This window comes from Fistularia commersonii, chromosome 19, assembly GCF_037954325.1.
Source record: "Fistularia commersonii isolate RoL2024-O1a breed Wild chromosome 19, RoL_Fcom_v1.0, whole genome shotgun sequence".
Lineage (NCBI taxonomy): Eukaryota > Metazoa > Chordata > Actinopteri > Syngnathiformes > Fistulariidae > Fistularia > Fistularia commersonii.
The window spans coordinates 6,262,234-6,277,102 of NC_141302.1; the positions used below are offsets into that span (position 1 = coordinate 6,262,234).

At 44.2% G+C, this 14,869-nt stretch overlaps 3 protein-coding genes across 3 annotated transcripts; 2 read left to right on the plus strand and 1 right to left on the minus strand.

The window, feature by feature from the left end:
• Nucleotides 1-761: 761 nt before the first annotated feature.
• On the plus strand, nt 762-3,310 carry LOC147223559 (uncharacterized). The gene is made up of 5 exons (XM_086165799.1): nt 762-819; nt 964-1,016; nt 1,284-1,498; nt 1,615-1,732; nt 1,806-3,310. Exons 2-5 carry the CDS (start codon nt 1,013-1,015, stop codon nt 2,006-2,008), a joined length of 540 nt encoding a protein of 179 aa, XP_086021925.1. The 5' UTR covers nt 762-819; nt 964-1,012; the 3' UTR covers nt 2,009-3,310.
• On the minus strand, nt 2,818-7,870 carry LOC147223560 (uncharacterized). The gene is made up of 18 exons (XM_086166161.1): nt 7,848-7,870; nt 7,719-7,774; nt 7,564-7,653; nt 7,244-7,371; nt 7,012-7,152; nt 6,874-6,945; nt 6,623-6,787; nt 6,431-6,527; nt 6,150-6,367; nt 5,917-6,067; nt 5,636-5,841; nt 5,444-5,558; nt 5,169-5,374; nt 4,985-5,102; nt 4,748-4,920; nt 4,579-4,673; nt 4,380-4,498; nt 2,818-3,002 (listed from the first exon to the last, which is right to left on the minus strand). Exons 1-18 carry the CDS (start codon nt 7,868-7,870, stop codon nt 2,818-2,820), a joined length of 2,358 nt encoding a protein of 785 aa, XP_086022287.1.
• A 686-nt stretch (nt 7,871-8,556) lies between these two features.
• Nucleotides 8,557-11,925, plus strand: LOC147223561 (uncharacterized). The gene is made up of 16 exons (XM_086166372.1): nt 8,557-8,635; nt 8,741-8,859; nt 8,963-9,103; nt 9,177-9,245; nt 9,312-9,482; nt 9,559-9,655; nt 9,717-9,922; nt 10,048-10,407; nt 10,506-10,623; nt 10,689-10,894; nt 10,961-11,078; nt 11,144-11,316; nt 11,381-11,463; nt 11,538-11,653; nt 11,731-11,778; nt 11,848-11,925. The coding sequence occupies exons 1-16, from the start codon at nt 8,557-8,559 to the stop codon at nt 11,901-11,903; spliced, it is 2,160 nt and encodes a 719-aa protein (XP_086022498.1). The 3' UTR covers nt 11,904-11,925.
• Nucleotides 11,926-14,869: the final 2,944 nt, after the last annotated feature.

Consider the following 14,869-nt stretch of genomic DNA (forward strand, 5'->3'; position numbering starts at 1 on the left):
CAGTAAATGGAACCCTCTTGCTTCCTTATGCCGACCAAATCATTTCATATCTTCTGTGTCTGCTCTAATTGTTCCAGAGTGGTGTTCTGATGGGCAAGTACAGTCAGTCCATGTCAGCGGATGTGTTCCTCGTAAGCGAGTGGGAGGACCAGCTCTGGCCAGTTACACAGCATCGCATCCTCCGGCTCCTGAAAACACCTCTCATCCCACGAACTCTGGTCTTCACCCAAAGTAAGGCTGTTTATCCTGTGGTCATCTGTTAAAGATCTCAACACGTCTTTTGATGTACTGGTAATTCCTTTCTGTATTATGTGTTAGTATGAAATATTGGATGTTACATTCTCAGATGTTACATAATTTCACCAACCAGACTTACTTTGTCTTCTCAGAATCTTGTTATTGTGTTTTTGACAAATCTGACACAATTTTTCTCACCAGATTTGCAAGGAACCAACTAAAACAATTTAGATATTACCATTGATCATTAACTATATTTCAATTTATCACAACTGAACAGACATGTATCAAACAATGGGAATGGAGAAAATGCAGATAATTAATAAGAACTGCAGTACCTAAAAAAAGTGTGATTATGTCTTGGTTTCCGCAGACTCATCTCAAGAATTGTTCTCTGGCACTCTGGGACTGTTTATGCCAGATGTTTCCCTTAAGAAGGTGACAGTAAAGGGTGGTGGTGATGTTTTAACCTGGACCACAAATCATCACACAGACCTCAACCTGTCCAAGCTATCCCACCCCAATGGGAATCACTACTACCAGCTGACGTTCCCTTTCTCAAATCCTCAAATAATTCCAGAGGTAGGACTGGTTGAAGTAGTAGCAGTTTAGCATTTGTAGTAAAATTGCCAACATAGGAAATCTTGTCATCTAATCCCAGTATATAGGTGGAGGCCACAAGACATACAGCCTCTCTTTCACATTTACTCTTTCCATCTCACCCAGCGGAGAAAACTTTTACCACCAAGCCTCCATCGAGCATACTGTTGAATACATGGGTGAGTGATTGATTAGTCACACAAGCCGACTGTCAAAGAAAATGAGCAGATAATCAAACCAAGACAATAGCGGTTCACATGTTATCATCAAGCAACCATGATGTAATGCCAAAGGTGCCTACAAAAGTGAGTTAACCCCCGAAGGATTGTCAGAGTATCAGACACAGATAATTGTTTTTTTTCCAAATGATAGATTTGAAATAACAGATAAAAGAAAATCCCTCCCTCCCTCATGGCCCTTCGTAATTCACCATCCACCCACTGCAGCCTCCAGTTCCCTCAGATTGGAGGGGAAGTGCACTGAGAGCAGTTTGCTGGTGCTGCTGCACCACAGACCCCTGGATGAACTGGAGTGGGAGCTCTTCCTCGGAGGCCACATGCTGGACAACAAGCGGGTAAAAATGGGCGGGTTAATGCTGGATGCAAAGGAAGACCACGTCTCCATAGAAATCCCCCTTTTCAGTCCGAGCATCTACTACGAGGTGATCAACCTTCCTCTCGTAGAAAGATTTATTTGATTGTATCATGGATGGGGGAGGGGGGTTCTTTTAGGTGACATAAAATTCAAAAATGTGTTTTTCCTTCTGGTCTTGTACAGCTGCTGTCATTGCGAGGTCTTGTTGCCAGGGTGGAGGTGTCTGTCAAGGATTCAGAAACTCTGAAAATCCATGACAGGCTTGTGCACAGATGCACATTTCCTGCTCAAGAACTCATAGGTAAACCTCCAAAGCTGTGCGTTCGGTGCCTGATGTCAGAATGTATCATCTTTTTTGACTGTGTTTCTGACAGTGTGCTTGCCACAGGGGAGGATTGTTGCTTTAGTTGACACCACACACACCATCCCACCTACTCAGCCAAACAGAACCACTTTATTGGACACGAGTTGTGTTCCTATGGAGACAGACAGTGCGAGAGCCTTGTTCATCTTCAGCCTGGACTCCTGTGGGACGACTGTGACTGTAAGGAGCTTTTATTCTGCCAAACAGAAATGACACCATATGGCCCCTCCTCTAATGCCATCGCATTTCTTTAGACAGATGGAAATTTCTTGATTTATGAAAACCAGATAAGTTACCCTCGGGATTTTCTGCCTTCAGATAGTCCCGTTATTCATAGAGATTCTCCATACAGGTGAGAAAGATGTGGTAAATTGTTTATGGACCCACTGAGCCAGTGTTGACACAACTGTTTTGTTTCAGGCTGACCATCCAGTGTCGTTATCCAGCAAATGATAACGCGAGTGCCAGAGCGCCCTTGGAGCTCTCTTAACATTTGAACCTACACTGTGCCACAGAAATGCTTGATCATTGCTGATTTTTTTTCAGTATACAGGGAATGTGTTTTTTGAATCGGAGGCGCAACTAAATAGACTAATAAAATTAAGATTTTCATATTGACCACATGTTTGACCTCTTGTCTTCACATCTTTTTCTGCTCAATTTGTAAATTGAGTTAATTCAACTTGTTCAAAGTGTTCATTTGACAAAATGTAACATGTAATTTTACCCAGAAGTGGTACGTCAGTCTGAATATCCAATTCATTACGGTTCACTTATTCAAGGAAATTCACCCCCCGTGTATGTTCAATTATTGTAATATTTAATTGTATTTACTTGCTGTGTGTTGACATGATTAATTGCAAAGTTATGAATCAAATACTGAATCTCACAGAATTGGACTGTCAAATTGTTTGACTCATAATTCAGCTTTTTGGTAAATGAATAGGAAGAGAGAACTCTTAACAGAACCTCCAAAAAGTTGGATTGTATAGAGAAAAGCTCAACTTTTTAACCCAGGAGTGTTACGTCCGCTGGTGGTGGCTGCTAGAGGCAATGTCTGTGTTTTCCCTGTTCCTCTCTCTTTCCCTTCTCTGATCCCGGGTGGGCGTGTGCGGTGGTGTGGCGGTGAGGCAGACAGGTGGCTGCAGCTGATTGGCCACACCCTTCTGGTGCAGCATAAAAGCCGCGCACACCGGATGACTCATCGCTGGAACGTCACAGCCCACAACTAAGATCACCGGAATCCCCAGCCTCACTCACTGCCTTCCCACCGGTTGAGTACCGTAGATTAGGAATCCTTGTATTATTAGATTTGTTAGTTCTTTCGCCTTTTTGTTCGTGGCCCGGTCGATAATTGATAACGTTTGTTTGTATCGCCACTTAGGTCCGTCCACTAGCGTTAAAGCTAGTCGCCTCAGTTTGTTAGCCTGTTCGCTAGTCGTCCTTTGTCCCTTATTCAGTTCTTGTTTGGCTCCATTTCTGTTGTATTTTGGCAACCATTAAATATTTTTTACTAATTTCTGAGTCCTGGTCGTGTCTTGATGCTCCGCACCTGAGTCTTTGAACCACCCGTAACAAGGTGTTGATTGCTAACAAGTCATTTGTGGGTGCTTTGCTTAAATAGCTCTTATTGGTCTGAAGATGTGGAAGCCCCGATAAACTAAAGGGACACACCATCCAGAAGTTTGCCACCGTAGCTTGTATTGGTTAGCAGGTGTAGCCTGCTATTACACAAGTTAGCATTAGACACTGCAGCACAACTATGGGGTTCTGCTTTAGGTTGGCTATACTGATCATAATCTAAAAAGCAGTCCTCTTTAAAGTTACTTGTGGTATGGGTTTGTGTGGTCTCATTGACTTTGCCAACTGTAAAATGTGATCTATGCTTATTCTAAGTGTCTGCCCAAGCACAGCCATTGTCTACAGAATACCACTTTCTGTTCTTCATAGTCATGAGTAGTATTTCATGATGGCTGTTGCACTTGTTCACAGGGGCTGAAGTGATGTAATTGATTTCAGATCAATAACAGTTTGCAAACTCATGCACATCTTTTAAATTTACAGCCTATCCATTTCCAGGCAAAATTGTTAAACTCGAAAACACTGCCAACTGTTAATCCTGTTGTGCAGTTCCCAGGGAAGACTATAACATTTTATATTTGGCATGAGTACAAACTACAGAAGGAGTGTACAAGTATATACTTTATTTGATTTCTTTTAAAAACTCAAGCTGCAGGGTACACCCTTCGCACAGATCCTTGAACACCTGCTTGAGACAGACCATTTTAGGACACATCGCCATCAAATTTGATGAGGGCCGACACACAACAAGTACAGACCTTGCTTGGAGAGCCTTTGAGAGGGGAAGACTCGGATTTGCCGAACAGGAGGGTGGTAAGCTTGCTTTACCGACGTAGCCCTCAGAGGGAGTCTTATCGCGGACCCAGCTCGCATAGTGAGTTCTGTTGTGGCCACAGGGGGTTGAACTGTTGTAGGGTGCTCAGAGGGAGACTCCAAACCTGAAGTCAGACCAGTTAGTAAAATGTTGACCAACAGCTATTGGGTTTGATCAGAAACCACCCACCTTTGGTTTTGTTGGCAGAACCAAGGATGAGGCCCTTGCCAGGAGTATCAGATTCAAACCTGTACACTGAGAAGAGCCGATGGAGCCCAGCCAGAGGATACATACACTGCAGGGTCACGCTGCCAGAGGAGGCGAGTTAGCCATTATTTGACGGATCAAGTTGCCAAATACATGTTGGGGTTGGACAAGCAATACACACCTATCAACAGCTGTAGAAACTGCATGGTTTCCCACAGGCCTGGCATTCTGGTTGTGGAAGACTTCATTTTCGTAGATGACGTACTCATCCCAAAGCTGCCCACACAAAAGTAATTTATTGTCTCTTTAACTGTGCAGCAAAGTGTCAAGTATGACAAAGATAAGGCTACCTTGACTTTGGATCCACAGCTGTTGAGGGGAAAAGAGAAGAGTGCCCTGGTGCCATTGGTCTCCTTGGGGACACAGAGCTGGTCTCTGAGGTTTGTTCTTGCTGCAGTTCCTCCGGTTGGGATGACCAGAGACAGGTCAGCCACCACAGTTATCCTCCCATCAGCTGAACAAACTACAAACAGGCAGGTTTGTCAGCAACACATGAGCTCTAGCCGAACAAGTTGCATTATGTGTACCTATCACTTCAGTTGGAGAAAAATGACAAGTCTTGACAGTTGAACCGTGGACCTCGGAGGTTTCCTGGTCTCTCACAAGGATCTCAAAAGTGGCGGAAAATCCGTTCAGCGAGATGTTCTACAAAGCATTTTTGATCAGCCAATGCCTAGTTATGTAAAGGTCCCAGATGTTAAGTCTGCTCACCTCATATTCATAGCCAAGAGCAGAGAGTGGCACATATAGCTGCAGACTCTGACTATCATTAGTCAGGATGTAGCCATGCTCGCACGCCAGGTCTGAGGTCAGGGGATCCGGGCCGATGCTGAAGTACCACATATAGTCAAAAGGCTGGTAGTCCAGTTTGAAGGTAATACCAGACTCCGAGCAAACCGCATTGAAAGCTGGAAAGGCTGTCAGATGCACAATAAATGCTCTGCACACTGATCAGATGACAGCTTTAAAAACAAAAGCTTACTTACACACAGCCGTTAGAGTTGTGACCGTTGTAAAGTGGTAATATGGTTCATTCTCTGGCAGAACATTCAGTGTGTAGTTTATGTCCAAGCTATGCTGAATGCCCGCATCTTTCAGAAACTGGGAGATAGACCAGTCAAGATTAAAATTCTCACTAGTAGATTTCAGTTAAAGAATTCAGTTTAGGCAATACATGCCTGCTGAATGACTACTGGGTCATTTAGAGGCACCCTCAGAGTATAACCACGGGTGTTGTTGGGATGAACGGATTCTGAAACAGTGCATGTACTCTTATTAAACGGTAGCCGGAATTCTTGCTCATTCAGCTGCACAGCTACCAACTCCACATCTTCAGGGACATCTCCGAGGTAAACCGTAAACACGTGTTCCTCAGGATCGGTTTCTTAAAAAAAAAAAAAAAAAAATAGGCCATTAGGTTGCGGGTACAAGAATGTAGGCAAGTTGTCCACTAACTTACGGTTTTCAGTAAAAACCGGGCGTAGCATCAGAGGTGTGTCCAACTCCCTGTGTAAACGGATTCTGCTGTCCAGATGAAACCCATCCATGGAGAGCTGCTCCAGGTAGAGCCGAAAGCTATAGTATTCATAGAGCTCTTCATCAACAACACTCTACAAAGAATACATACAATAGTTCAACGCCTCAGTCATGATCACCTAAACTGAGCCGCTTTGAATATGCAAGTCATCTGACCTTCCTGTAGCTCCCCTCAGAATTGTAGGGGATGCTGATTCGGAAGGTTTTATTGTGTTTCTCAACAATGTAGCCTCGGTCCTCTGCGACAGGCAGGTCAACAAGTTCTCCATTAACACCGATGTTGACCTCCGTGCTATAAAGTCCAGACACCAGTGGGTGCGGCATCTCAGGAGTTTCCCATGTCAAGTATCCATGTTCATCGTATGAGCCATCATCTGTTGATAGAAATGTTGATTTGTCACAGAACAAGACTGCTGTACACCCATTGCAATACTGACCCATGGAGCAAGCTGCCAAGAGGTCCACCAGGATGACAACCCAGCTTGGTCTGGAGAAGAGGGTAGCGTGAACCACCTGCATTGGCACACCATTCACCTGGTGAAAGGTTTATTAGAACCGGTTTAACTAAAATACTTTAAAAAAAGTGTGGCAATTAGGAGACAGCGTTAATCTTCCAAATACTAATTTACCATCGTGCTGATTGCATCGGGTTGTCCATACGGTGTACGAAATACAAGTCTTCCAGGAGTCAAGTCAAACACGTAACGGTGGTCTCTAGCTTCAGAAAGGTTCATAGGGATCATCTCTTGCTCCCGGAACATCCCCTGCCAGTCCTCAGTGTCTGATTTATAGGCCTAGAAGTGTGATTATTGAAACTTTCAAGTAAGAAGAATTCCATATTCCTTGTATAGATAAATGATTAAGGCAGTAAAAACCACACAGTTTTGATTGCGACGTCCCAGTCTTCTTTTTGGGTTCTGCGTGGACACGCATTCAAACGCCTTACAGATACCTACAACATACGCAGTATTAACATGCATCAGAAATATGTGGATGAAGTGTTTTGATGGAACCTTACCTCCATGTAATTTTGCTCACAGGTCACCTCTCTGGGCGACCAGGGTAAGAGGAGTGAACAGGTTTTGCTCAAAGAATAAGCAGCCTTGTTTCCCTCATGCATCACAATCAGATTGAAACTGAATGAGAATATCTCATCATCCTGAAACCCCAATGGCCATAATTTTAGAAAAGTAGTGATTTGCACAAACTTATACCTACGTTGACCAGGAAAACAGGGCCGGTGTACATACTGTGTTGTCAGTGTGGCAGCTGAAGTAAGAAGCTCGCAACTCCACTTGGCCCATCAGAGGAAGAACTTGGACACTGTAGCCACACTCGGCTGCATACCGCTCAGTAATGGGGTAAACACCTGTCACGTCTGCAGAGTCAGAAGGTCTTTTTCAATAAATTACAGTTCTACCAACACTCAGAAGGTGAGGGACTCCTTGTTTTAGCTCTAACTCTCATGCCAAAAGCTTGACAGAGGAAATTTAGGGAAAAACAAAAGGTCAAGAATTTTTATTTACAGGCGTTTCCCAACTGATACCATATTAAAGATTACATCACTTACCAACAGCCTCGAAGTAAGATACAGCCCCAGTGAATGAGAGATCAACAGCTATCATGAAATATCGCTCATGACACTCCATATTAAGAACACCTACAACAAAGTGGAATTAAGAGTGAATTGACAATTGGGAGGATGCTTAGGGAGCTATTTCTTACCATCAGGAACAGGATCACATTTTGCAGAGACAAACAATGACAAAAGTGAAGCCACACTGAAAGACAGAAACAGGAAACATTGAAACACAAACAGCTATTTACATATTTACATAACGTTGAACTCCCTACCAAAGAAAAAAAACAAGTGCCATGTCTACTGGTGTGTTAGCAGTGTCTAAAGCTAGCCTATCTGCTAGCAAACTACACCTGCCAAACAACACAAACTAAAGTTGAGTGCTTGCTTGGCTTTTCCAGCTGCAACTGACAACCTTGTGTTTCATCTGCCATATCACCTTTTAAACATCCGGTGCTTCACCGACCAATCCGACGTAACAACAGCATCTAGTGCTAATCAAAGCAATCAAACCCCCCAATCAGATGCAGGTGTTGAGCCAGGCCATGCTCCATAACCAGCCAGGCCCAAAGTACTGACTTATAAAAGCTGTTGCAGGAAGTGGCACAATGTGTGTCACTTTGGCTCAGATAGCCCAAGCGCGTGGTCAGCTGTAGCATCTGTTGGTTAGCGGGTGTAGTTTGCTGGCAGACTGGCTGGCTTTAGACACCACAAAACCACCAACAACATATCAGTGGTTATGGCTATAAATTTTTTGCATGGGTAAAATGCTATGAAAAGTTCTGTACAATTGTGGAGCTAAACTTGAAATAGTGTTTCTGTGTAACCTGTGCTTTGTCTTGCAGTGTGGTTTTACTTCTCTCTCTCTGGTCAAATGTGAAACTTGCTTCTGGTATTCCTGATGGTAATGGAAGTATTTCACTGCTCATTTTAAATGCTATCATTTCCCTGACACTATAACATTTATTTTTAGGATTAGTTGAAATGGAGTGTCATGACCGCTACTTCATGATAGCTGTTGATCTTGTTCTTGCTGGAGGTGAACCACAATTTGAAGCTGTCGGTGAGTCTCGTCTTCCCACTTAATTGCGATTGCTGCGTATTTGAATTTAAGCCTGTTTAAGCTCACCTGCGTTGCAGTTTGACTCTTAACTGGTCATATCTTTAGACCGAGCAGGTATCTATCCTATCACTGAGCAATATGCGGCTAGGTGTGGCTACAGTGTTATTGTTTACCCTGATCATGTGGAGCTCCGGGCTTCTTACTTCAGCTGTCATACGGACAAAGTAAGTCCAATGACAAAGCTTTTGACTGCTAAACTGTCTTTGGAAAACTCTTCAATACCGCAAGGACACCCTTTTACTTTTGTAACTCCACTCAATTTTTCAGGACGATGACGTGTTTATGTTCAGCTTTAACTTGCGATTGATCAATGACGATGCTAAGTCTTCATATGCTTTGAACAAAACCTGCACTCCCACGATGCCCTTGTCTCCCAGAGAGGTTGCCTGTGAGGTCAACTACATGGAGGTGCGCTTGTATCAAAGTTTGATCAAACTCTTGGAAAAGTATCTGAAATTTAAAAAGGTTTATTGCCCTGCAGGTGTCCCTGACGAGTGAAGTCGCTTGTTCATCCAAGACTAAGTCGGTGGACTGGAATAACTTAAAACTGGTAGGTTAAAATCCTTGAACTAACTGCTCATTGTGGTCATTTCTCATTTGAATAACTCCCCTCCAGGCCCATAGCTCAACCACATCAGACTGGCACGTTATTTTCCATAAAGCTGGAGAAACGTTATCTTTGAGTAACCTCACTGAAGCTCGCGGGCAGGGCTACATGTTTGACCTGAGCAGTGACCGGCTTGTGTTTCGTACGCCCTATGGACAACCTGACTCAATCAGCACAATGGTAAATTATTTGATAAATCCCAGCAACTTCTTTCGAGTCAAAACATGGTCGAACTAGTTTTGGATTTTCTCTCCAGGTGAATGGTGTGCCAGTAGAGGTGGTTCATGCAAGTCTGTTCTCAAGACAAAACTGGGTGGTCCTCATGGTGGACCTGGTGGCCGCCTGCTCCATGGGTCAGTAATTTTGAAATTCTCAGACTTAAACAAATTTTTTCAAAATTTGTTTCTCCAACAGATGCTGGTTCATATGATGAAAGTGGCTACATGGTTTTCGAGACCCCTGAGGTGCTTTACCCAGGTCTTGAGAGCACAAAGGTCCAAATTGGACTGGATGGTGAACTTGTAGAGCAGACTGTTGCAGAGGAGAGAGGCTATATCATGGAGACGCTCAACAATGCGATCCAGATCAGAGTCCCCTTTATCACTGAAGGATACAGAAAGGTCAGATGTTCTGCAATGGCTTGATCAATGTGTGATTCACTCCTTACAGTAGGATGAAAAGCATCAAATTGATTCTAGTAACTAAGGTCTTGTTGCACACTTGGCTTTTTTTTTCCCCTCCCCAGAGCTCTGTGACTGATGCCCTTTATGAATTTTACACAGTTGGGCTCTACTTTGAGCAAGTCTTAGCAGATGAGGACGGTACAAAGACCAGACTTCGTTTTCACAGGATACTCAAAACCCCCCTGATTCCATACGAAATTACAAATCTCGATCAAACCCTTCCTGTGGATGAGGTGTTCACGGATTGCCTCCACAATGTTCCAACAGACATGGAATTGATTGCTGTAAATATAAATGGACAAGACTTGGAATTACCACTTTCAAACCAAACAGACTATACGATCTCAAAGATTTTGCAACCTATTAACACCTATAACTACTACCTGCAGTTGCCCTTCCGCGCTCCAATTGTTGTCCAGCAGGTAATTTTTTTTTTTTTTTTTTTTTTTTTTTGAAAGGTTCAAAACATTATCCATTTCAATCCATGGCACGTTCAGTCATAAATGTTACTATTTCCTAGTATTCAAAAGAAAATTCAGCCATGGTGTATAGCTTGAACATCAACTACACACTGCTCGTTCTACCAGAGAAGAAACTATATTACCACTTTACAACGGTTACGGCTCTAACACCTGTGTGTAAGTAACTTTTCATTGTTTAGCACGTGTCTGAGTGAGCGGAGAACTGACTGTTTGTCTGACAGCCCCTCCAGCTTTTGATGCGGTTTGCTCAGCGTCTGGAATTGACTTCAAATTGGACTACCAGCCTTTTGACTACATGTGGTACTTCAGCATCGGCTCCGAGCCCCTGACGTCAGATCTGGCATCCCAGTACGGCTTCATCCTAACTAATGATAGCCAGAGTCTGCAGCTGTATGTGCCGCTCTCAGCTCCTGGCTATGTATACAAGGTGAGAACCACTTTGTCTCCTAACTTGACAAGGAGATGGATAACCAAAGTTTTTTTTTTTTTGTAGGACATCTCACTGGAAGGATTTTCTGGCGTGTTTGAAATCCTTGTGAGAAACCAGGAAACCTCAGAGGTCCAGACGTCGACAGTCAAGACTTGCCGATTTTCTACACCTGAAATGATAGGTACGCATGATACAACTAGATATCTTGGCTGGATCTTGTGTAGCTGACTACCATTTGTTTTGTAGTATGCTCAACTGATGGGAGGATGACCGTGGTGGCTGACCTGTCTCTGGTCATCCCAACCGGAGGGACTGCAACAAGAACAAACCTCAGAGATCGGCTCTGCGGCCCCAAGAAGACCAATGGCACCAGAGCACTCTTCTCTTTTCCACAAAATATATGTGGCTCCATTGTTATGGTAGTAAACAAAACAAGCAAATTAGATCAGCTTGTATCTCTTTCTAAAATTCAAATTCTTTCAGCTTGGCAAGGAAACTGTGACTTATCAAAATGAGATTTCCTACAGTCGGCGATTGAACACTCCCTTCCACAATGCCAAGGAGAGGTGTGTGTTCTTTTGAGTAATTGCATTGCTCCTCAAGCTTTTTGGTCAATATTGACATGGTTTTGGTCCTGTAGGGTGGTGATACGGTGTACGTATGCGCTGGCCGGACTCAATCGTCTATTCTTGACGTACAGATTTGAGTCCGACAGTGTCGGTGTTGGCAAAATAATCCACACTACACAGCAAACGGGTAAGACAGTTGTCAAGTGATTTTTATTTTTGATGAGCATTTACCGACTAAATCTGCTTTGGTTTCGCCCCCGACAGAACCTGCCACAACCACGAGACCTATTGTGAAGCCGACCTCTGCAAAATGTACTGTCACTGAAGTTTTGCTCATGAATCTAATCGTGCAACAGTTTTTAAATGTTTGTCTCTCCACAGGTGACCCACAATTGCGTAGCAAAAGGAATGCCGCCAAAATTTTGAAGGAATTTTAAATTGAATAAAATAATTTTTGCATAAATTATTCTTTTTGTATAAATAAGGAATATTGGGATTTCCAGCAGCACACCTTTATGACCTATTGCCAACAGTGTGGGGGGGGGGGGGGGGGGGGTTATATATATTGCTGCATCGGGCCACATGCAAATGACAGCATGAAGTTTCGGAATTCTAGTAGGCATCTGTTAAGATTGGGGAGGCCTTAATAAATTGAAGGTTGGGCTGACGCCAACACTTTAGTTTTATTTGTATTTCTTATCCTCCCTCCTTCCTACTATTATGTTTTACTTGAAACTCTGGTGTGTGTGTTGCATGGCTATGCCCAATGGGAGACCTGTTTGATAATATTAGGAAAAGATCCTGGCTTTTTTTTTTTTTTTTTTTTTTTTTTACTCTGAATTCCTCCTTTTAGGAGACTTGTTTAGTGCCATCATATGCAATTTTGTTTTCAACGTCCAGTGCCAAACTGGCAGCTTCTGCTCAAAGACTCTGGAGCTTTTTAATTCCTCTTCCGTCAGCCAAAGGGAATATTCAAACCTTTGTACTTTTTAAGACCTTAAAACACTTTATAGCCTCGACTTTGACACTTTAGTTTTATTTGTATTTCTTATTCTCCCTCCTTCCTTTTATGTTTTACTTGAAACTCTGGCACAACAATATCCTTCGGAATAAATAAAGTTCTAATTTCTTTGCTGCTGCCAAGAGCTATCCCCCCCAACCTTCATGCACAGAAGTGTCTCTGCAGGAGGGGCTTCCACCCCCCCCCAAAAAAAACCCCTTCCTGTCCTCATCCACCCCAACGTGACGTCACAGACAGACATGCCCCTTTGTGTCGTCACAGCTCGGAGGTTTGAGACGTCACACTCACCGCTATGTGACGTCACCCCAGCATAAACACATCTAGGCGACGACAGCCTGTTCGCCACTCAGACGGAACACGCAAACCCCCCACGACGGACGCACCCCACGGAAGCGCGGCGCTGAAATCCCACGACAATTCAGGTAGAGGATGCGGTCAAGTCGCGGCGGGGCATCGTTTGTAAGGCGCGACTGTAGAAGAGCCCGACCGACAGGGGGCGCTGTTTCTCCCTAAACATAATTCTCGATCCGAAAAAAGTCGCCGAACTACCGTTTGACTACCTAAAAGCTGCAAAAAAACAAAAAAATCCAACCATGAACCACTGTGAGGGAGTTTTACCTGTAAGTTTGAAGGCGTCTCTTCCATGTCTGCGTTGAGTTGTGTTTATTTTCTTTTTAACAGGCCCTTGTTTCGTCCCCAAACAGAGAGCCGGTCGAGCCGTGCTGCCCTCCTCCTCCGGCCGGTGCCTGCAGCACCCTTCCCTCATGCCCGTCTACATGGCGGCGGACCCGCACAGGCAAAGCAACCCCCAAACAGGTGAGTGCGTTTGTTCACCTGCACCGTTAAACTTCAAAACTTGCACTGACGCTCTTCCTCTCCGCAGTCCATCCCATAATCCCTTCTGAGGTCTTCTACACTGATCCCAGTGACGGATTGGGAAGGAGGATCCCCAACGTGGTGAGCCAGTTGAGGGTGAGTGTGCACCGCTGCACGGTGACACACAAACATTCAGAAACTCTGGCAATTGAACTCCTGATTTTTTTTTTTCCAGGTGTCTTCTGTGCATGAATTTGATATCAGTATCTCAAAAAAAAAAAAGTGCAATATCTATAAAACCCAGGCCTTTTAGGATGATTTACAGGTCACATTAAAAATGAAGAGGTCTGAGTTTAATGGGCTACATACAGGTTCATGGATTTGTAAGACAAAACCAAAAAAACTAAAAGACCTAAACTGATGTTTAGGTTTATGAGAGTTTATGAGAAAGTTTGAGCAGGCGTCTGGCAGCGGGGAGGGGGGGGCGACATTAAACCCTCGTGCGATCTTAACATTGTGTTTACTCCCCTTGTCCTACGGGTCAAAAATGACCCATAAGACAATCTTTGTACCCTAGTGGTGTACAGCCCACATGGAAACATAAACAAAAAAAGAAGTATCGCTTTTTCTTATTATGGGGTCTCTTTAGGAAAAGTCATAAAATTTCAAGTTGGAAAAAAATGGTAGTGGGTCACCTTTGACAACACAAGGGTTAATAATAGTGTCTTGAGTGTGGTCAGACGCAGCAAACCGGAAAACTGGGAAAGGATGTGAGACTTGTGAAATTCCTTGAAAACTCAACGATTATACGAAAATAATGAAAATCCTTGAATTTTATTTGCTTGACACAGGAGCATGGAGTGGATTTCATAAGAGAAAATAGCTGACCTTGTTGAATCATCATGGCCTAATTATTAGACTTAATGAAGTCATTTTTACCCCTTCAAATACTCACCAAATCCTCTAATTTCTCTTCATCAGACACTCGATCACTTCCAGCTCAACACCCCAGCGCCCCTCATGTCCTCCTGCATGACTCCCCAAAACCACCTAGACTCTTTTAGGTCTTGGCCGCACCCCATCACAAACCTCGGCAGCCCAACGTGGCGAATACACACCATCCGCATGCCGGTGCAGCCCGGCCAGGTTGTCCTGCAGCTGACCCCCGTGGAGGACCAGGCCATCACAAACCTTTTGAAACTGCACTACCAGGAGCCTACGCAAAGCGAAGGGAAGCCCATCGACCTCTCTACCGCAACTGCGGTCTCGTGCACGGATGACCACATGGACTCCGCCTCAGCCGATAAGCCCCTTGGCAAGCAATTCGCAAAGGCCCGCCAGAAAAGGCACTGGTCTGATGTGGAGGTGGAAGCGGCTCACACCCTCTTGAATCTTAGCGATATGAGGGGGAGCAAACCAAACACACCTCCCGGGCCCGCCGCCTCCAAGCCCGACGAAAATGGGGTGCAGTACCCAACGAGAGTCCGGCTGCACCAGGAAGGAAACTGGTGTGACTCTCAGCTTAATGCAGCTCAAACCCTCCTGAGGGTCCAAACCGATTTCACC